General features: G+C 40.2%; 1 protein-coding gene across 2 annotated transcripts in view; it reads right to left on the minus strand.

Moving 5' to 3' along the window:
- ATP8A2 (ATPase phospholipid transporting 8A2) overlaps nucleotides 1–21,635 on the minus strand; it is a 379,008-nt gene that overhangs the window by 258,387 nt on the left and 98,986 nt on the right. For both annotated transcript variants that reach the window (XM_087721235.1, XM_087721234.1), the window contains exons 15-23: nucleotides 20,894–20,938; nucleotides 19,573–19,648; nucleotides 17,700–17,805; nucleotides 15,614–15,696; nucleotides 13,854–13,903; nucleotides 11,306–11,375; nucleotides 8,328–8,412; nucleotides 4,814–4,953; nucleotides 2,027–2,165 (exon numbers count right to left, since the gene is read on the minus strand). In XM_087721235.1, the coding sequence (XP_087577361.1) occupies nucleotides 2,027–2,165; nucleotides 4,814–4,953; nucleotides 8,328–8,412; nucleotides 11,306–11,375; nucleotides 13,854–13,903; nucleotides 15,614–15,696; nucleotides 17,700–17,805; nucleotides 19,573–19,648; nucleotides 20,894–20,938 (794 nt within the window). The remainder of the gene's footprint in view (nucleotides 1–2,026; nucleotides 2,166–4,813; nucleotides 4,954–8,327; nucleotides 8,413–11,305; nucleotides 11,376–13,853; nucleotides 13,904–15,613; nucleotides 15,697–17,699; nucleotides 17,806–19,572; nucleotides 19,649–20,893; nucleotides 20,939–21,635) is intronic.

Consider the following 21,635-nt stretch of genomic DNA (forward strand, 5'->3'; position numbering starts at 1 on the left):
TATCTTCTATCTCCAAATCTAATGGCATTGATCAGGTTATATGAGAGGAAGGTACATTCACAGTCAAACAAAAATCTATCTCTAGCAGACAAAATGAGATATTTCTCCTTCTTCCCATGGAGTAATTGGGCCTCAAGCTAGGAGTAAATCCTCAGGCTTTGCCATCAAGATCTTTACTGAACATCTTCCTTGATTTGTTTTAGCTACTTAATGTATTTTTACATTTTTTGCTACTGTGGGAAGCGATAAAAGTCATGTTATTTACTGATGTTTTGTTTCAAATGTTACTTCTAAAGAGGCCATTCCACTTTTAAGTGTAAATAATAGTACTTCGTGCTCCCCCTACGCATGTGCGTGCAACCCCTCTGCCCCCACTCCAGCATGCATGCATGCACATCTTTCACATGCACCCTGCCCTCCCACCCTGCGCATGCGTGGCAGAGACCTGAAAACCAGCTGGCCGGTGGGAGGCGCGCTTGTATGTGCGGTGAAGCTGAGCTGGGGCAGGTTTGCCATCAGGGTGTTAAGGTCTCCGTTTCCTGCTTGTACTGCTAACTGGCCAAGTATCTTGTCTGCTATATATACAGTATGCACATATATATATGAGCCGAGGTGGTGCAGTGGTTAAATGCAGCACTGTAGGGTACTTCAGCTGACTGCAGTTCTGCAGTTTGGCTGTTCAAATCTCACTGGCTCAGGGTTGACTCAGCCTTCCATCCTTCCGAGGTGGGTAAAATGAGGACCCAGATTGTTGTTGGGGGCAATATGCTGACTCTGTAAACCGCTTAGAGAGGGCTGAAAACTATATATATATAGTTTTAAAATATTCTTAGTTTTTAAATTGTAATACATTGTTTGAATTGTAAGCCATTGACTGAGATGGGTAGCTATAGAAATCCATCAATTCTTCAAATGAAGAAATAAAGATAGAGCAGACCAATTGGAACTGGAAAGCAAGGGGGGCAATGGCGAAATACGGCTTGTTCATATAACATGGGAACAAAAAAATATTAAGACTGCATTGAAAATATTAGCAAGGTGATATTAAGCTCCATTTAAACATCCAGGCTAACATTCTGTTTGATTTTCATTTGCAATTGTCGTTGGGGATTATTGATTTTTAAAATTGAATTCAGGAAGCTACATAATTGTTGGGTTTTAGTTACTATTTAGTCTATATGTCGGAATGAAAGTGACTAAGTTTTATTGAGGAAAAGTAAATTAACCACAGGGACTTTAAGGTTTTAATGATTTTGTGATGTTATCCTTTGGGGTTTATACACTATTTATAGAACACTGAATCCTAGATCATTCATTATTTTTATATACTTGAAATTGCTCACAATTGCTCCTTCCATTTTGACTGATTCTCTCTGCCCCATTTACCACAACTCTATTTAAAGAAAAACCTTTGACTCATACATTGTATTTGGCAATTTGCGTTGATGCTGTTGCAGTAATTAATTCATTGGTTAGATTTCTTTCAGCATGTCATGTATACTCTTACTATCCATTGAAGTAACATAATGTAGCATCTATAAAACGAGAAGCTAGAATCAATCAAATTGCCTGCACTAATGACATTCCTTGGAATTATGGATACAATATCCATCTTAAGGAATTCCAGGAATTTTCCAAATATTCCATTGATTGACTGTCTCCTATAGAGTTCCAACCAGTCAGATTACCTGCCAAAGCAATAATTCATTTGTACCATAACCTCAAGATCTACAATTTATATGAGCCACAGTGGCGCAGTGGTTAGAGTGCAGTACTGCAGGTGACTTCTGCTGACTACCAGCTGCCTGCAATTTGGCAGTCCAAATCTCACCAGGCTCAAGGTTGACTCAGCCTTCCATCCTTCCGAGGCAGATAAAATGAGGACCCAGATTGTTTGGGGGCAATAGGCTGAGTCTGTAAACTGCTTAGAGAGGGCTGGAAAGCGGTATATAAGTCTAAGTGCTATTGCTATATCTGGTGGCATTTGCAAAGGACAACTTCACTGGGAAAATTGAAGAGCTCTTACCTATATTGAGAGCAGTTTCTTGTTTGTCCCCCGTTAGTACCCAAATCTTGATCTCTGCTTTTATTAGAGTAGATATTGTTTCCGGGACACCAGCTTGCAGGCGATCCTCAATGGCTGTTGCACCCAGAAGCAGCAAGTCCTGAAGGAGAAAGAAATGGACGATGCTCAAAAGTAAAAATAATGACAGCAAGTTGTGTCTTACTTTTTGTTGTTGTTGTTGCTGCTGAGAAACCAATGTAGTTGATGGACATATAAGCATAAAACTAGCCGTTTCAGAAATCATAAGCAGAGCAGCTTCAGAATGGACAAAGCTACTCCCCTTCCCTTCCCCCAAAACCTGAAGGATTCATTTCATTTACTGGCCTCCCCAGGCCCCAGTAATATATGGTTAAATCATATATGATTTATAATGAGGCAGATTTGAGACTAACCCAGCTGTGAATAGCAGCAATTGAAGATTGGGGATAACTAAGGCACGGCTGCTATGACACAAGCAAAGTCCAAGCTACAATCCAAGGCTCCTATGACACAAGCAAAGTTCAAGCTATAATCGAAGGCTCCTATGACACAAGCAAAGTCCAAGCTACTAGCCAAGGCTCCTATGACACAAGCAAAGTCCAAGCTAAAATCCAAGGCTCCTATGACACAAGCAAAGTCCAAGCTAAAATCCAAGGCTCCTATGACACAAGCAAAGTCCAAGCTAAAATCCAAGGCTTGTATGACGCAAGCAAAGTCCAAGCTAAAATCCAAGGCTCCTATGACACAAGCAAAGTCCAAGCTACAATCCAAGGCTCCTATGACACAAGCAAAGCCCAAGCTATAATCCAAGGCTCCTGTGACACAAGCAAAGTCCAAGCTACAATCCAAGGCTCCTATGACACAAGCAAAGTCCAAGCTAAAATCCAAGGCTCCTGTGACACAAGCAAAGTCCAAGCTACAATCCAAGGCTCCTATGACACAAGCAAAGTTCAAGCTATAATCGAAGGCTCCTATGACACAAGCAAAGTCCAAGCTACTAGCCAAGGCTCCTATGACACAAGCAAAGTCCAAGCTAAAATCCAAGGCTCCTATGACACAAGCAAAGTCCAAGCTAAAATCCAAGGCTCCTATGACACAAGCAAAGTCCAAGCTACAATCCAAGGCTCCTATGACACAAGCAAAGTCCAAGCTACAATCCAAGGCTCCTATGACACAAGCAAAGTCCAAGCTAAAATCCAAGGCTCCTGTGACACAAGCAAAGTCCAAGCTACAATCCAAGGCTCCTATGACACAAGCAAAGCCCAAGCTATAATCCAAGGGTCCTATGACATAAGCAAAGTCCAAGCTACAATCCAAGGCTCCTATGACATAAGCAAAGCCCAAGCTACAATCCAAGGCTCCTATGACATAAGCAAAGTCCAAGCTACAATCCAAGGCTCCTGTGACACAAGCAAAGTCCAAGCTACTATCCAAGGCTCCTATGACACAAACAAAGCCCAAGCTATAATCCAAAGCTCCTATGACACAAGCAAAGTCCAAGGTACAATCCAAGGCTCCTATGACACAAGCAAAGTCCAAGCTACAATCCAAAACTCCTATGACACAAGCAAAGTCCAAGCTACTATCCAAGGCTCCTATGACACAAGCAAAGCCCAAGCTACAATCCAAGGCTCCTATGACATAAGCAAAGTCCAAGCTACTATCCAAGGCTCCTATGACACAAGCAAAGTCCAAGCTAAAATCCAAGGCTCCTATGACACAAGCAAAGTCCAAGCTACAATCCAAGGCTCCTATGACACAAGCAAAGTCCAAGCTACAATCCAAGGCTCCTGTGACACAAGCAAAGTCCAAGCTACAATCCAAGGCTCCTATGACACAAGCAAAGTCCAAGCTAAAATCCAAGGCTCCTGTGACACAAGCAAAGTCCAAGCTACAATCCAAGGCTCCTATGACACAAGCAAAGTTCAAGCTATAATCGAAGGCTCCTATGACACAAGCAAAGTCCAAGCTACTAGCCAAGGCTCCTATGACACAAGCAAAGTCCAAGCTAAAATCCAAGGCTCCTATGACACAAGCAAAGTCCAAGCTAAAATCCAAGGCTCCTATGACACAAGCAAAGTCCAAGCTACAATCCAAGGCTCCTATGACACAAGCAAAGTCCAAGCTACAATCCAAGGCTCCTATGACACAAGCAAAGTCCAAGCTACAATCCAAGGCTCCTGTGACACAAGCAAAGTCCAAGCTACAATCCAAGGCTCCTGTGACACAAGCAAAGTCCAAGCTACTATCCAAGGCTCTTATGATACAAACAAAGTCCAAGCTAAGTATGCAGTAACTAGCAACTGATTTAAATGGATAATAGCAGTAGGGAAATTCAAAAAAAATCCCTACTGGTTCTGTGGGCATGGCTTGATAGGTGTGGCTTGGTGGGCGTGGCTAGGTGGTCATGTGACTGGGTGGGCGTGACTGCACAACTGACACACGTGGCTGCACAATCGTCAGAACTTTTTTTTTTACTTTTTAAAGCATTTTTTTACTACTGGTTCAGGCGGTAGCATTTTTTACTACTGGTTCGGGCGAACCGACCCGGACCGGTAGCATTTCATCCCTGAATAATAGTCAAGTGGCTCCTAACAAACAGCATTTTGGAGATACTCTTTCTCCAAGCAAATATAATAACCTTAGCTGTGTAAAACTTGGATTGGAATAGTACCCCATTTTTAACTCTTTCTCTCCCGGGCATAATTGTGCAACATCTGAATAAAGGAGGGAGTACAAATTAAAAGAAGCAAAATTATGTTTATTAACCTTCTCAATTATCTCATAACACTCTTCCAACTTTTGAGATCTGTCCTTCAAATTCGTGCTGGCTTCGTTATATACGTCCAGCCACTCCCGGTAAGAGTTTTCTGATAAGTCGGCATATGCAATGCACAAAGTCCTCAAACCTATAAAAGGAAATACAGACGTTCAACCCAAACATCTAGAGAGGTTAGGAATTTGGCATAAACTTTAGGCAGAAAAACAATTATTGAGTAAATGAACAAATTTTATGTACCTGAAAACCCCAAACTGCCCTCCCGCACAGAAGTCCTTGTTTAACAATCACCATTGGGGCTGACAATTCGGTTTTTAAGTTTCACTAAGTGAAACCACAACGGCGCTTATGACCTTACTTTGACTTTGCTTTCCCAACATGCTAAGGCAGGAGTGTCAAACTTGATTTCACTAAGGGCCACATCAGGGTTGTGTTTGACCTCGGGGGTCTGGATGGGCATGGCCAGGGTGGGCGTGGCCAGCTCAACCGCACTTGTGTCAGGGGCGCCTATGGTGGCCCGAGCACTCTGCTAGCGAAAACAGAGCTCAGTTTTCGCTTGCAAAGGCACTGCGGGCCGGTCCTTTGCTGTTTCCAGGGCGGCCCTGTGGGTCAGATCTAAGCACCCCGTGGGCCGGATCGGCCCATGGGCTTTGAGTTTGACACCCCTGTGCTAAGGTTGTAAACAGAAGAGCAGGGTGCTTTCTTCATCTCCTGTGTCTGTGAATGGTCAATAACCAGGCAGTTGTTAAATAAGGGCTATCTGTGTGAGGAAAGAACATACAAAGCAGATTTGGGCACAGCATAACATTTGTCACTACACAATGCCATTTTGTTTTTTGAAATGTGAATGCCACGGTTGTTAAGCAACCCCATTGTTCAGAGCCGAGGTGGCGCAGTGGTTAAATGCAGCACTGCAGGCTACTTCAGCTGACTGCAGTTCTGCAGTTCGGCTGTTCAAATCTCACCGGCTCAGGGTTGACTCAGCCTTCCATCCTTCCGAGGTGGGTAAAATGAGGACCCGGATTGTTGTTGGGGGCAATATGCTGACTCTGTAAACCGCTTAGAGAGGGCTGAAAGCCCTATGAAGTGGTATATAAGTCTAACTGCTATTGCTATTGCTACGGGCTATTTTGTGAAATAAATGCTAAAAAAAACTGGAAATAAATGCTAAAAAAAACCTGGAAATAAATGCTGGTTTCTGGCAAAACCGTTATAAATTGTGGTCATGTGACTGTGGTTCACGGCAAATAGCCATGAATGTGGGATTACCCCCATGACCATGTGACCATGGTCACATGGCCATGGGGGAGACGGCAGCTATTGGAACTTCAAAACTGGGTTCTAAGTACTGCAGGCTACTTCAGTTGACTGGTAGCTGCACTTTGGCAGTTCAAATCTCATCAGCTCAAGGTTGACTCATCCTCGCAACCTTCTGAGGTGGGTAAAATGAGGATCCCGATTGTCGAGGGCAAGATGTTGACTCTGTAAACCACTTAGAGAGGGCTGGAAAGCACTATGAAGTGGTATTGCTGTTGCTTTTGTAAAAGGAAACTGTAAGGCAGTGTATCCTGGTGTGAGATAAATATATATAATAGTTTGCCGGTTTCGCTTACTAGTAGTGTTAACCCTCAATTTTTTTAAATCATCCCATGCTATATTTGCCTTGATTTCAAAGTAAATGACTTAGCCACAATGATCTGGAGAACAGTTCCTTCCTTTTAGAATATGGAAAGCATGATTTTTACAGGCTACAGTCTGTCTTCACCGACATTAGTGTAATTTATTTGTCTTCCATTGCCCATCGAGTATTAAAAAATGGGGAAAGTTGCCATATTAAACAGAAAGGAGATATTATGAGCGTGTAAGTGTTCCTAAACAAAGAAAAATAAAATTTTCAGGTGCAAGGAAAGACAAGGATCTTCCTGTGGTGCAGTGCCATTAAACATTTACTATATAAGAGAGCACTCAGATCAATAAGAGATTGATATAAAAGATTGATACCACATAACAAAACTCATTGCAGTAGCCACAGAGATCCAGGGAAAACATGGGCTGCATTGATGTAGTTTGCTCTAAAAAAAGTGTTTAAACATTTATAAAATGAGCATTACACGGACCATTTCTTCATCCATCAGCCTCATTATCAATTTCAGCCTTTCTGGCCTCCAAAGTTTATGAGAGTTAACATCTGTGGAGACTTAATGGCTTGAGACATATCGTGTCTATTGCATTGCTTCTGTCCAATAATCTTTTCTTTTTCACATTTTAAATAAAGCCTCAGTTCAGACAAAGTCCATCTTCAATAAGGTTGGCTTAAATAATATATGTAGGAATGAGCTAAGCTGCATTTCAAAATATCTTTTGCCTAGACGCGAATGTAATGAGTAACTATAACTTTCTTCAACGTATTTTTTCTTTTGTCTCCCTATTATATTTTTCTGTCACACTAATTTTGCAACTTTATGAAATCTGGAGTAGCAAAGACAATAGATGAATTCAAGGCTTATGATTGTAAGGATGGAAAGCAGGTTTGGTCACTTTGTCTCTATGCATTTCTTGCCTTTGCAAGAAATAAATGTGCCAACTGATGCGCAAATATTTTGACATTTGCAATTTGAAGAATTTTAAGATGTAGTTCTCTAGTTAAATATGGACATATCAGGAAAAGGGTCACATCAATATATGTACTTTGTGAATATAAAATGAACTTCATATTTATATAAACCAGATTAAAATACGTAAATGTGTATAATATTAGGAAAATTGCACACAAAAGTATGCATAGTGGGAAAACCAGCATAGATAAAAGGTAAAGGTTCCCCTCGCACATATGTGCTAGTTGTTCCCAACTCTAGGGGGCGGTGCTCATCTCCATTTCAAAGCCAAAGAGCCAGCGCTGTCCAAAGATGTCTCTGTGGTCATGTGACCGATATGATTAAATGCCAAAGGGGCGCGGAACGCTGTTATCTTCCCACCAAAGGTGGTCCCTATTTTTCTACTTGCATTTTAACATGCTTTCTAACTGCTAGGTTGGCAGAAGCTGGGACAAGTAACGGGAGCTCACGCTGTTACACAGTACTAGGGATTCAAACCTCTGAAATGCTGACTTTCTGATTGACAAGCTCAGCATCTTAAGCCACTGAACCGGCATAGAAATATATAGAAATTTAGGGTATGTGTTTAATACGTCAAATTGATTCAAAAGCTGAATGAATGAATGAATGAATGAATGAATGAATGAATGAGAGATGGGGAAAACTAAGTTTGATAAATTTATGTTTTCTAATAAGGATATCTCAGTTACATCTTAGAAAAGTAGGACTGGATAACATATGCTTATTTTTAACTCTGAAATTTCCCAAACTTTCCCATTTCATATTTTCTGAAAGAGAATTTGTTTAGCTACAGAATATCCCACATGGATACTTGAGAAGAGCAATAATAAATCAATAAGCAAATACTTAGAGTGCTACAAATAAATAATTAAGTAAACAAAGTATTTACCTTCTGTGGCAAAATAATCAAGATGACATAGAGTTTGCTCCATGTACTTTGAGTCCTTGGATAACCTTTCAAAAATGACATTATCCTGTCAACAAAAAAAAAGTATATAAATAATTGCCCCAATGATGCTTGCATTTCTTTTTTTAGACTAATATTCTGTCCATCTATAAGGGATAAAATTAATAAGGCACAGACCAGTAATACCCAATCTAACACAATATTTGCCTAAATATGGATTAAATGTCTCTAATACTTAAGATCAGGAAAAGAACAACCAAGAATCTATTAACTCAAAGTATAGGAAGAAAAAGGCCTAAGATTTAAAATTTGAGCTGACATATTAATATAAGATTTGAGTCTTCTGTTGTGAAGTAGCTATGACTTTTTTTTTCCTTATATGCAACAAAGCAACTTATCTAGCCATGTTGTCGCTGTGAAGTTTCTTCTCTGGGTCCTAAATAGCTGCAAAGTTGAGTTTCTGTAGGGTCACAATTTACCACCAATGAAAAGTCTGACATTAGCCATGATAGCAAAGGTGGTTGCGGATTGTTAAAATGTCAAACAATGTGAAAATGGTTCTTCATTATAAGGAAGTAGTAGCTCTTGTGGATAATGATAAACTATCAATACATTGTTCAATCTGTAGGAATGGAGATATAATATGACTTATGACCACAACGGAATCCAAAAATTTCTGTTGTTAAATGAACATTTGTTGAGTTTTGCTCCATTTTATGACCTTTATTGCCACAGTTCTTAAGTGAATCACTGCAGGTGTTAATTTAATAACACAATTGTTTTTTTTAATTGAACATTCTTACCTTTAAAAAAACAGAAAACACACACACACAAACAAAGAAAAAACAAGACAAACATAACAATATAAAATAGTTATACAGCCTTCTGTATCGGCATTCATGTTTAGCCTTTGTAATTCTCCATTCTCCATTGCCTTCCTATCGATTTTAGAGAGAGTTTAGAGAGTTTAGAGTAATTTATTTATATGCCGCCCTTTTCCCTGGGGGGACTCAGGGCGGCTTACAACTCGAAAAGGGAGGGAAACAAACAATTGACACATAAGACAATACATCATTAAAAGCACGACATTCATACTATTCGGGTGGGTTACAGTCTTTAATCCCAGGCCTGACGGGATAGCCAGTTTTTAAGGGCTGTGCGGAAGGTCTGGAGGGTGGTGAGGGTACGAATCTCCACGGGGAGATCGTTCCATAGGGTCGGAGCTGCCACCGAGAAGGCTCTCCTCCGCGCAGTTGCCAGTCGACATTGACCGGCAGATGGGACTCGGAGGAGGCCTAATCTATGGGATCTAATTGGTCGGGTGGAGGTAATTGGCAGTAGGTGGTCTCTCAAGTACCCAGATCCACTACCATGGAGGGCTTTGAAGGTGATAAGTAGCACCTTGAAGCGTACCCGGAGATCGACCGGAAGCCAGTGCAGCTCGCGGAGGATAGGTGTTATGTGGGTGAAGCGAGGTGCACCCACAATCGCTCGCGCGGCCGCATTCTGGACTAGCTGAAGTCGCCGAACACTCCTCAAGGGCAGCCCCATGTAGAGCACATTGCAGTACTCCAGCCTAGAGGTCACAAGGGCACGAGTGACTGTTGTGAGAGCCTCCCGGTTCAGGCAGTCTATTAAACTTCTCTTAATAGTGTAATAACAGTTGTACCAACAGTGGAGTCTAGAGTACAATGGAGTCCAAAATTTCTGTTGTTGAATGAGACATTTGTTGGGTTTTGCTACATTTTATGACCTTGCTTGCCACAGTTCTTAAGTGAATCACCGCAGGTGTTAATTTAATAACACAATGGTTAAGTGGATCAGGCTTCCCCGTTGATTTTGCTTGTCAGAAAGTCACAAAAGACTTGCCACATGACCCTGGGGACACTGCAACTGTCATAAATTCAGTTGCCAAGCATTTGAATTTTGATCACGTGACCATGGGGATGCTGCAATGTTTGTATGTATGAAAAATAGTCATAAATCACTTTTTTCAGTGTTGTTGTAACTTCAAACAGTCACTAAATAAGTGGCTGTAAGTGGAAGATTACTTGTACAATGCTTTTCCATTGATAGTACTTAAACCAGGGGTTCTCAACCTGTGGTCCATGGACCCCTGCAATGTCATCACAGGGGGTCTGCAAAGCCTTCAAGAAACATTATTGTTAGGAATATAATCTAATGGTTGGGTTGGCACTATATAAATCATGTGACAATGCTGTGCCTGTTTCTTTAAATCATGATGTACATGTGATTGGTTGCTGTTTCCTTAATCGGCCATAAGATGGAGCCAGAATCACTGTTAGATGCTGATCTGATCTGAGTGTTTGGAAGCTGGCTGTTCGAGGTGCCGTAAAGTGATCAGCGTGAGCTATTGTACGTTTTGCAACTGCTAGCAAACTTTGTGTACCGGACTGTTTATATGATTATGGACTATGTTATTTGGATCATCCCTTAACTGAAAGATGTTGATGACTGACTGTCTTAATGGACTTGGACTGTTTGATGGACTCTGATACCTCTATTTCTATGAAAGTAAAAGCCTATTTAAACTGCAGTGTCTCTGTATGCTGGTTTGTGTGTTCTCTAACACCACTCTCACAACGCTTCTCTGAATGCACTTGCTCTCCCAACGGGGAGCTTACCTAACAATTATGATTTAAATCTTGAATTAAGTCTTGGTGGTCCATGGCCACAAAAGGTATTTAAAGAAGGTCCATGGTGACAAAAAAAACCCCGTTGAGAACCATTGACTTAAGTCATTTTTCCCACTTAGTTCATTCCAGATATTTTGGTCCTAGCATCCCAAAATTCCACACTATATGGCTACTAAATTTTTTTGAGACATAAAGAACACACAATTTCCCATAGCAGTGCAAGTACTATTGTCATTAATATTTACACATGCCAAAGAATATGGGCTACCACACAATTGTTTTGTGAATAGGCAGGATACTTACAGCTCCTTTGCAATACAAACGCAGTTGACCGTCTGGAGTCCGAACAATTACAGACATTCTCTTTCGATTACTGGGAATAAGACAAATATTCATTGTAATTTTGGAAAGTTTTAGAAATGATTATTAAAGTAATGGTTAAGCAGTGGAAGATATTTATGGATTAATTTTGCCAGTATTTCATAAACACAAAGTGACAGTAATTTAGTGTGAGATTTGAGTAAGGATTAGTTAATAATGTCACAAAAAAAGCAATAACGAAGGTTTAGGAATTTCCAAAGTTGTAATAGTCCCAAAGTATCTGTAAAATATGTTGGGGAAGGTTGACCTAGTGACTTAGCTTCACAGTGTACCAAACTATCATTTATTCTGTTTAATAATGGTTAAACTGTTGTGTAAAGCCAATCGTCCTGGAAAACCAGACGGAGAACACAACGGATACCAAACTATGATTTAGTTTGTTTAATAATGGTTTAGCCTGTTATGTAAAGCTAGTCTTTGAATCAGCCGTCCTGGAAAACCACAAAGGATGAACTACATATATTTTATTGTATGGCTAGATTCAGGGATGGGTTGCTATCAGTGTTACTTCCAGTTTGGCGCACAAAATTTTTGCACGAGTGCGCTTGCTTCACTCGCACATATGCCAAACGCACACTCCGCGTGCATGCTTATTTGCACCTAAAAAAGGTCTGCGCATGCACACAACATTAAAGAAGGGAACAAAATAGATTTTTGCAATGAAGGTTGTTCTGCGCATGCAGAAAAATTTTCTTGAAGAAAGAAAATAACAACTGAAAACTAAATCAAAATATCTCTATTTTTGTACAGGTAAAACTGTACCAAGAATGAGTTGAGATTCAGAAAGAAGGAAAACCCATATTTTAGGATTATTATTGTATAAACTATCTGATGTGTCAACCACATTTATCACACCATTAACATTTTAGTACATAAAAAGGGAGTGCCTATAATCTTCAAGAGGTATTGTCATTTCAACTCAGTTATATGCCATATTTTCAGCAGCTGGCCTGACGCATCGTATTTTTTACGATGTTATTCTTTTTGTGGACAACACTATTTAATTCAAAATCATGTAACTCAAGTTGCCGTGCAGCTAAGTCAGATTTGACAGTGATGAACTATAAGGCTAAATTGTCAGATGTTTATGATTTATTGGATATTTCTGCCCTTCTTCCCAAGATTGATAGAGTGAAAAGTGAAAGAGGAATATTTTCAAAGGTTTCTGATACTGCCTCAATTACATTATCAACCCTTTTCCAGTTATCTATCCCCTTTTTCTTTCCCCTCTTTTGAGAAAGAAAGAAGGGGAAAGATTAGTCATGGGATTTCCAACATGAAATGTAGGTCAATATTTAGATTTTACCCAACTGGCATGAGGAACAGAATAAGATTTTGCCTTGTATGGAACATCTGTCTCTAATTGCTGTAAAAATCAGAATTACTAAGAAACATCAGGAATAGCCTAGAACCATATTTCAAGCAACTGTATTTATCATTTATATCTACTCTTAAAAAGTAAGTAATATTGGAAGACGGGAGAGAGAAAATTGTTTCTGTGCTATTAATTTGTTCTGAAATTCTCCAAGTGAGGTTCAGTAAGAATGACAGACCAGTTATTTGCAGTAAGAAAATACCATATATGCTTGCCTATAAGCCAAACTTCAATTTTTTAACCAAAATACCATGAAAAACAAGTCACCTGTGGATAAGGCAACCTGCATTTTTCATGATATTTGGGTTAAAAAAATTGACGGCTTGGTTATCCACGGAAGGGTTTATATGCAAGTATTATTTGTTTGTTTATACCTGATATATGTGTATTATATTTTTATAATCGCAGATTATACTCGCAGATAAGTCAATCTGCAGATAAGGCATTGTTAGGAAACTTGACATATTACTTCTTCAAGTTCTCAGTTCTGCCAAAGGTAAAGGTAAAGGTTCCCCTCGCACATATGTGCTAGTCGTTCCCGACTCTAGGGGGCGGTACTCATCTCTGTTTCAAAGCCAAAGAGCCAGCGCTGTCCAAAGATGTCTCTGTGGTCATGTTGCCGGCATGACCAAATGCTGAAGGCGCACGGAACACTGTTATCTTCCCACCAAAGGTGGTTCCTATTTTTCTACTTGCATTTTTACATGCTTTTGAACTGCTAGGTTGGCAGAAGTTAGAACAAGTAACGGGAGCTCCCTCCATTACACGGCACTAGGGATTCAAACCACCTAACTGCCGACCTTTCTGATCAACAAGCTCAGCGTCTTAGCCACTGAGCTACTGCATTCCTCACAGTTCTGCCTATGAAAGGTAAAATAATCCATTAACGGAGGTCAACTAGGATCCAACCCACTGAAAACTCTCCAAGTCAGATGCAGCTTATATTGCAGCCCTTCAAAGATTTCAAACCAGACAATTTCAATGAAATATAAACTCAACAAATGAAATGAAACAAAGAAAAATTCGTTTAATTTCAGGACATTTCTAACTTTTTCCCTCCTTTTACTTCTTGCAATTGCCATTAAAACCAATTACCTTGAAAATTCCAATACGTTAAGGATCTCAAACGTTTCTTCTTTTCCTAGCTGGGATGATAACAGAATAAGACACAATTTAGTAAAAGAAAAACCAAATATACACAAAGAACTGGAAGGAAAGCATTGTTTTTGAATATCCATATTAGAAATATATGTGTGAAAATAGCTCCCTCTGCTGGGCACAACCATGTACTTATATTATTAAAAACATGCCAAAAGGAATATTTTTGCTGTAACTCAACATATCGCCATTCCAGAATTAAAAATGCTGTATTGAAAATTCCTTAAAATTTCTTAAAAGTTTTGTTCCTCCATTAAGATAGTTATAGTTGTCTATCTTTTTCTCAATGCATTTAAAAACTTCTTCCACTTTTCTCTTAGGTTATGTTTTGGAGCTGTTTTTATTGTCAACTAGCTGATAACCTGCATTGCCGGGGTATTTGTTTATAGGGGGAAAATGTCTGGATGAAAGATAATTTCTTAATGTTGGATTTTCCCCCTTACCAGAGGGAGCCCCCTTGTGGAGTACTGTGAAGCCATTACCATGGCAATCCCTCTGTGCTGTACAGTAGAAACCATTTTAAGGAACATATGTAAGTCCAATAAAACCAAAGCAAACCAAACCAAACAACAGGTTGTATTTTAACAGAACACACACACCCCGAGCGGTGTTAGGGGTGTCTTACCCCCACAGTATTTTTTTTCCAGACTGTAAGTCATCTGTGTACCAAGTTTGGTTGAAATTGCTCGAGGCGTTCCAGAATTACGCTAACACACACATACACACACAGAGAGCCATTTATAGATAGATAATAGAAAGATAAATAGATGATAGATAGATGATAGATGATAGATAGATAGATAGATAGATAGATAGATAGATAGATAGATAGATAGATAGATAATAGATAGATAATAGATAGATAAATAGATAATAGATAGATAGCTAGATAGCTAGATAGCTAGATAGCTAGATAGCTAGATAGCTAGATAGATAGATAGATAGATAGATAGATAGATAGATAGATAGATAGATAGATAGATAGATAGATGATAGATGATAGATAGATAGATAGATAGATAGATAGATAGATAGAGAGAGAGAGAGAGAGAGAGAGAGAGAGATAGATAGATAGATAGATAGATAGATAGATAGATAGATAGATAGATAGATAGATAGATAGATAGACAGACAGACAGATAATAGATTTTATGAGAACCTGAGAGGCTACTATTGGAGAGGTTACAATCCAATCCAAGACAGGATATCCATCTATGCACTTGGCCATCTCAAAATTAATTAATATGACATTTGAAAGAAATTCTCAAGAAACATGGGCATAAATGATTCAAGTGCAGTCTTTTAGCTGAGCTTGCCAGAAGCACAATTTGGTAAGATTTCATTATTTCAACATCTCACCCTACAACTGGCAGGGTTAAAAAGAGTTTTCCATTCTGATTAAGATTAGAATTGCTTTGCCAATGAACCATTTAGATCAGTGTTCCTAAACTCTGGCAACTTTAGGATGTGTAGATTTCAACTGCCAGAATTGCCACTGAGTTCCCCAGCCAGCTGAGGGATTCTGGGAGTTGACGTCCACACATTTTAAAGTTGCCACGGTTTGAGAAACGCTGAAGTAGATGGATCTTCTCAGGGATATTTTCCCGTTTGCCCTATTTCTCTGCAATATTTCCAGGACAGTCTTGTAGAAGAATTTGGGAATGATCTCACAATCCTTCCTTCTCACACACTCTTACCGCATCAATGATGACAGAGTGTGGTGTCCTCCCAGTGAAAACATAGCCAAGTTTTTTTGCTCCTTTGACTAAAGCGCTTTCATCTGAAGAAGAGAAAGTGTTTGCCATTACAGGAATAAAGTTGTATTCTTAAAAAAAACAATAAAAAGACAATGCAGATGTGCCTTTATGAAAACATCACCCAATTCCCCAAGCAGAAGAACTGTTGGTGGCACAGTGGTTAGAGTGCAGTACTGCAGGCTACTTCTGCTGACTGCCAGCTGCCTGCAATTTGGCAGTTCAAATCTCATCAGGCTCAAGGTTGACTCGGCCTTCCATCCTTCCGAGGTGGGTAAAATAAGGACTCAAATTGTTGGGGGCTGACTCTGTAAACTGTTTAAAGAGGGCTGTAAAAGCACTGTGAAGCGGTATACAAGTCTAAGTGCTATTGCTATTGCTAAACTTCTCAGGAGCCCACTCAGATCAGAGGTACTTCGACAGAAATCTGTCAGTAATATTAGGCAACTTTTTTGAAAGGCAGCATGAGTTCATTATTGTCATCATGTCTATTATGGGTAGCAGAGGTGGTATTCAGCAGGTTCTGACCAGTTCTGGAGAACCAGTAGCGGAAATTTTGAGTAGTTCGGAGAACTGGTAAATACCACCTCTGACTGGCATCCCATCTATTCTCTGCCTCTCAAGTTCCAGCTGATCAGGAAAGAATGGGTATTTTGCACTATCCTACCCTGGAGTGGGGAAGAAATGGGAATTTTGCAGTATCCTTCCCCTGGAGTGGAAGGGAATGGGGATTTTCCAGTATCCTTGCCCTGGAGTGTGGAGGGAATGAGAATTTGGCAGTAACATTTCCCTGGAGTGGGGAGGGAATGGGGATTTTGCAGTAACCTTTCCCTGGAGTGGGAAAGGAATTGAGATTTTGCAGTATCCTTCCCCTGGACTGGAAGGGAATGGGGATTTTGCAATATCCTTTCCCTGGAGTGGAAGGAAATGGGGATTTTGCAGTAACCTTCCCCTGCCACACCTACCAAGCCATGGCCACAGAACTGGTAGTAAAAAAAAATTGAATCCCACCACTGATGGGTAGTCCTTAAATTTTTCATCCAGTGACAGGAGATTTGAAAAATCTTCAGGAAATCGCAGTCCGATGTTTCCAGGCACTGACACAACCTAAGGCTCAGACAACAAGCCCCAGAAGAGGCTCCACCTTCACAGTTTTGCACAGTTTAGTAACACAGTTGTTAAGTGAATCTGGTATCCCCATTTGACTTTGCTGGTCAGAAGGTCGCGAAAGAGGAATCACATGACTCCAAGATGCTGTAACCATCATAAATATGAAGCACTTGCAAAGCATCTGAATTTTGATCATGTGACCAGGGGAAGGCGGCAATGGTCGTAAGTGTGAAAAACAGTCTTAAATCACTTTCTTCAGTGCCATTGCAACTTAGTCTACTTGATTGATTGATTTCTAAAAACATTTCTGTACTGCTCCCATCATCGCTCTTAGCAACTTTGAGCAAAATAGACCATACATTAAAATGGTTCAAAACCATGAAATAAAAACGAATTCTTTCAACATCAATTAAATGTAATCCTAATGTCATATTACTTTAGAATGTTGTAGAGGTCATCTTGGGACAAAGGTAAATCTAAAAAGAAGAGAAAAACTAAGGGGATCTTTCTCAGCCAATTCCAAACAGAATAGAATACAAAAAAAAATCGACCTCTTTCAAGCAAAAGTGAAATCTCTGATTCAAAGAAAAATTACTGTGGTTTCTTTTAGTGGGGTGGAGGACCAAGTTCAATTGAAGGACTCACTTAGAGCTCTGTATTTCTCAGTCCTATTTTTCATTGTACTTGTCTTGCCTCCTGTGCAATCCTCATGTTGCCATAAAACTGGAAAGCAAGCATAGGCTTGAAACTTCAGCTACAAAGAATATCTGGTTATTCTCTATCTGCATTGACTACAATGTTCTTATTCCTAATATTAATATCCTATGAAGTGGTATATAAGTCTAACTGCTATTGCTATTGCTATTGCTATTGTCCTTTTCAATGCCTCTTTGTATCAACGAAAGTGTCAGTAACTAACCTGGAGATGAGGCCTGGTAGATAATGGTGTTTTCATGTCTTTCTGGAACAACAGTGTGACACACAGCCAGCAGAGTGAGGAATTCTTTGATGTGCATCGCTGTGGGCTGAAATGCAAGGGCCATGTTAGTCCAATGAATATGATCTGTGACAATGTGGAAAAAAAGTTCAATTTTCCTGTTAGAGACAGAGAGCAAATAAAAAGTGACTGGATGCTACTTCACCTCTGCTATTTTTCAAAACCATAATTACATTATACAGCTTATTGGATTTTAGCCAAGTAAAATCCAATAAGCTGTATAATATAATTATCTAAGGTAATAAGGTAAGGACAGCTTTGCCAGGTGAGATCAATCATCCTCTTTGTTCCTTGCCTTCTCTTGCCGTCATTGTTCATATGGCAAGAATATCACCTATCCTCCTGACACATGCCCTCAGCACAAGCTCGGTCTGCTAACACAAAACAATCTATTTTTCCCAGCAAAGCCAGGCTTGGAGAGACATCCCATAATTTCCCTACATTACAGTGAGATCAATTATTTAGTTTGCTTTTGTCTATGTTCACAATTTACAATAGATTCCATCCACCCAATTTTCTGAGAACAATGAGGGCAATTTTATCACATCAGCTCTTCTACACAGCTGCTATTCACCCTTTGATGGACAATGAGCAGCGATGCCTTATTTATTTTACTGCTGAATATCAAACCAAATGGTTTAAACCATGATCTCAGAGTTATCTCTAAATACCAGCCATGGAAAGAGGGATAGACGGAAGATTCACTCACATGGAAATAATCCCCCCCCCCAAAAAAGTGATGGGTCACATGGTTTCCCTCTAAGCTATCCAATAAGCATATTAGTGCAACACGCTAAGCCTGGCTTAAGGCAAATCACATTTATAGCACTTACACCCAGAGAGGGCACTGGATTATAGAGCAAATCACAGCCAAATGCAATTTGCTGGGCACCATCTCTATCAGCCAGAATCCCTGTCATATTTGCATCTGAGCTTTTCCCCCACTCTCTTGATTTTTAAATTTTCACTTCCCTGCATACTTAGGAAAGTGAAAACAAAGGCGCATGGGAAAATACCATTGCTTCAGCACTATTCGTGGCCATTCGGATTCTTATTTCTAGATCTGGAGACCAGAAGGAGAGGCTAATAGCCTCATTTCAAGGTATAAGACACAAACCCCATGGGCAAGGTAAACTGAGCTATTGTAAACTAAGAGTGCAACTGTGATAAAAGTACTTTCGGTTAACCACAAGTTAACTCATGATTCCCAGTTAGTACATATCGCACTAGGGGGAACCATGCCATAGTTTAGAGCGTGATGTGATATAGATCAGGGGTGTCAAACTCAAGGCTTGCGAGCCAGATCCAGATCCTGCAGGGCCACCCTGGAAGCAGTGAAGGACCAGCCCACGATGCCTCTGCCAACAAAAACGGGCTCCCAATCTCCGTTTTCAGCTGGGACGGCCTCCTGCAACCCTCTGCCAGGAAAAATGGAACGGCCTCCCGAGCTCCGTTTTCACTGGCAGACGGTTGCAGGAGGCCGTCCCAGCCAAAAACGGAGATTGGGGGCCCGTTTTCGCTGGCAGAGCCCTTAGGCCACCACAGGCGCCCCGACACAAGTGAGGTCAAGCTGGCCACACCCATCCTGACCACACCCACCCCAGCCCTCCAGGGTCAAACACAACCCTGATGCAGCCTTCAATGAAATCGAGTTTGACACCCCTGATGTAGATCTCAGAGGAAAGCTATTGAGGCCACAAATGAATAATCCACACCCGTGTTTTATGAAGGAGTCAATGGCTGCAATATAGATTCTAGCAATAATTCATGGGAAAATTCTGAAGAAAGCTCTTACATGTTCAGCCTCGATGTTCTGCAGCAGTCTTGGATCATCAAATTCACAAGATTCACTAGTAGGAGGCGGAAGCTGGCTAAGAATATAATAAAAGGGGTGATAAGATTCACAAACAGGTGCATTTTTATTAAATACATGTGGTATTGTAAATGATAAGTCCAATAATCAAATACAGAGAGTCCTTGAATTACGACCAGAATTCAGCCCAAAATTATTTGTACAGTGAATTTTGCCCCATTTTACGACAATTCTGGCCCCAGTTGTTAAGTGAATCACTGCAGTTGATAAGTTAGTATCTCAGTTGTTAAGTGAATCTGGCTTCCCACATTGACTTTGTTTGTCAGAAGGTTGCATGACCCCTGGATGCTGCAATGGTCATAATTCTGAAAAACGGTCATAAGTCCCTTTTTCAGTGCTGTTGTAACTTTGAACAGTCACTAAATACACAGTTATAAGTCGAGGACTGCCTATACTAGATACATCTATCTGTTTTTTAAAAATAAAATCAGAAGAGTCATTACAATGATAATCAAACTTTCCTAATGATACGGTCTTTTGTTTTCAGAGTTATCTCCTCTTTCATTCCATGGCATGTTTCATTGCCTTTATTTATTTCTTCATCTACTTTGCTTTCCAGTTAGGTTGAACTCAAACCTCTATTTTTATTTTATTCATTTTAGTAAGAAAATGTATATGGCCACCCAACTCACTCTCTTACCCAGCATGGGGGATTCTGAGAATTGAAATTTAACACACCAGAAGTCCTTAAGCCAGGGGAGGGTATCACAAAAGAATAGAAGTCCTCTTTTTTCTCCAAGGTCCCTCCTGCATGTACTGTATGTTTTCCTATCGTTCAACCTCCAAAACCCCCAAAAAAGTACGTCTCCCAAAAGTGCCTAATCTTAAGCCATCTTAAAAGTAAATGTAAAGGTTCCCCACGGACATATGTGCTAGTCATTCCCAACTCTAGTGGGCGGTACTCTTCTCCGTTTCAAAGCCGAAGAGCCAGCGCTGTCCAAAGACATCTCCGTGGTCATGTGGCCGGCATGGCTCAATGCTGAAGGCATACGGAGCGCTGTCACCTTCCCATGAAATGTGGTCCCTATTTTTCTACTTGCATTTTTTACGTGCTTTCAAACTGCTAGAAGCTGGGACAAGTAATGGGATCTCACTCTGTTACACAGCACTAGTGATTCAAACCACCGAACTGCTGGCCTTTCTGATTGACAAGCTCAGTGTCTTAGCCACTGAGTCAACTGACCCAGCTAGCAGGCCTACAATTACAACAATTGCACGTTACCAGTACCCAATATTAATTTACCTGAAATCTTCTGATGAACAATCCCTCACCAGTTCTGGGAAGTGACTAAACAGGAAGGAAAAAAAAGAGATACAACTGATGGTATGCCTATACCAATTAGAAGGAAGGTACTGCTGAATAAATGATATGTCACTCTCCAAGGATGCCTCTTCCATGCAAGTATGAGGGAATAAATTATGAGCATGCATAAATATTCTATAGAATCAAACCTTTGCTGCTGCCTAGAAATTGGACAAACGTTACAATTCTGTGCCTGCTGGCTACAATTAATGCGACTTCCTTCTTGAAAATTGCTCAGAATTGCAGCTACAACATACTGTAGGTGGTTCTCAACTTACCATCACAATAAAATTTATCATTAATCAATGCAGTCAATAAGTAGCAGAATTGCAGACTTGGAAGGGACCTTGGCGGTCTTCTAATCCAACCTCCTGCTCAGGCAGGAAGCCCTATACCATTTCAGATAAATGGTTGTCCAATCTCTTCTTTAAAACTTCCAGCATTGGAGCATTCACAACTTCTGGAGGCAGTTTGTTCCACTTATTAATTATTCTAACTGTCAGGAAATATCTCCTTAATTCTAGGTTGCTTCTCTCCTTGATTAGTTTCCATACATTGTTTCTTGTCCTGCCTTCAGATGCTTTGGAAAATAAGTTGACTCCCGCTTCTTTGTCCCTTAGATATTGGAACACTGCTATAATGTCACCCCAGTCTTTCTTTTCATTAAACTACATATACCCAA

Source organism: Thamnophis sirtalis, unplaced genomic scaffold, assembly GCF_051295495.1.
Source record: "Thamnophis sirtalis isolate CommonGarterSnake01/CBP01778 unplaced genomic scaffold, rThaSir2_p1.2 scaffold_8, whole genome shotgun sequence".
Taxonomy (NCBI): Eukaryota; Metazoa; Chordata; class Lepidosauria; order Squamata; family Natricidae; genus Thamnophis; species Thamnophis sirtalis.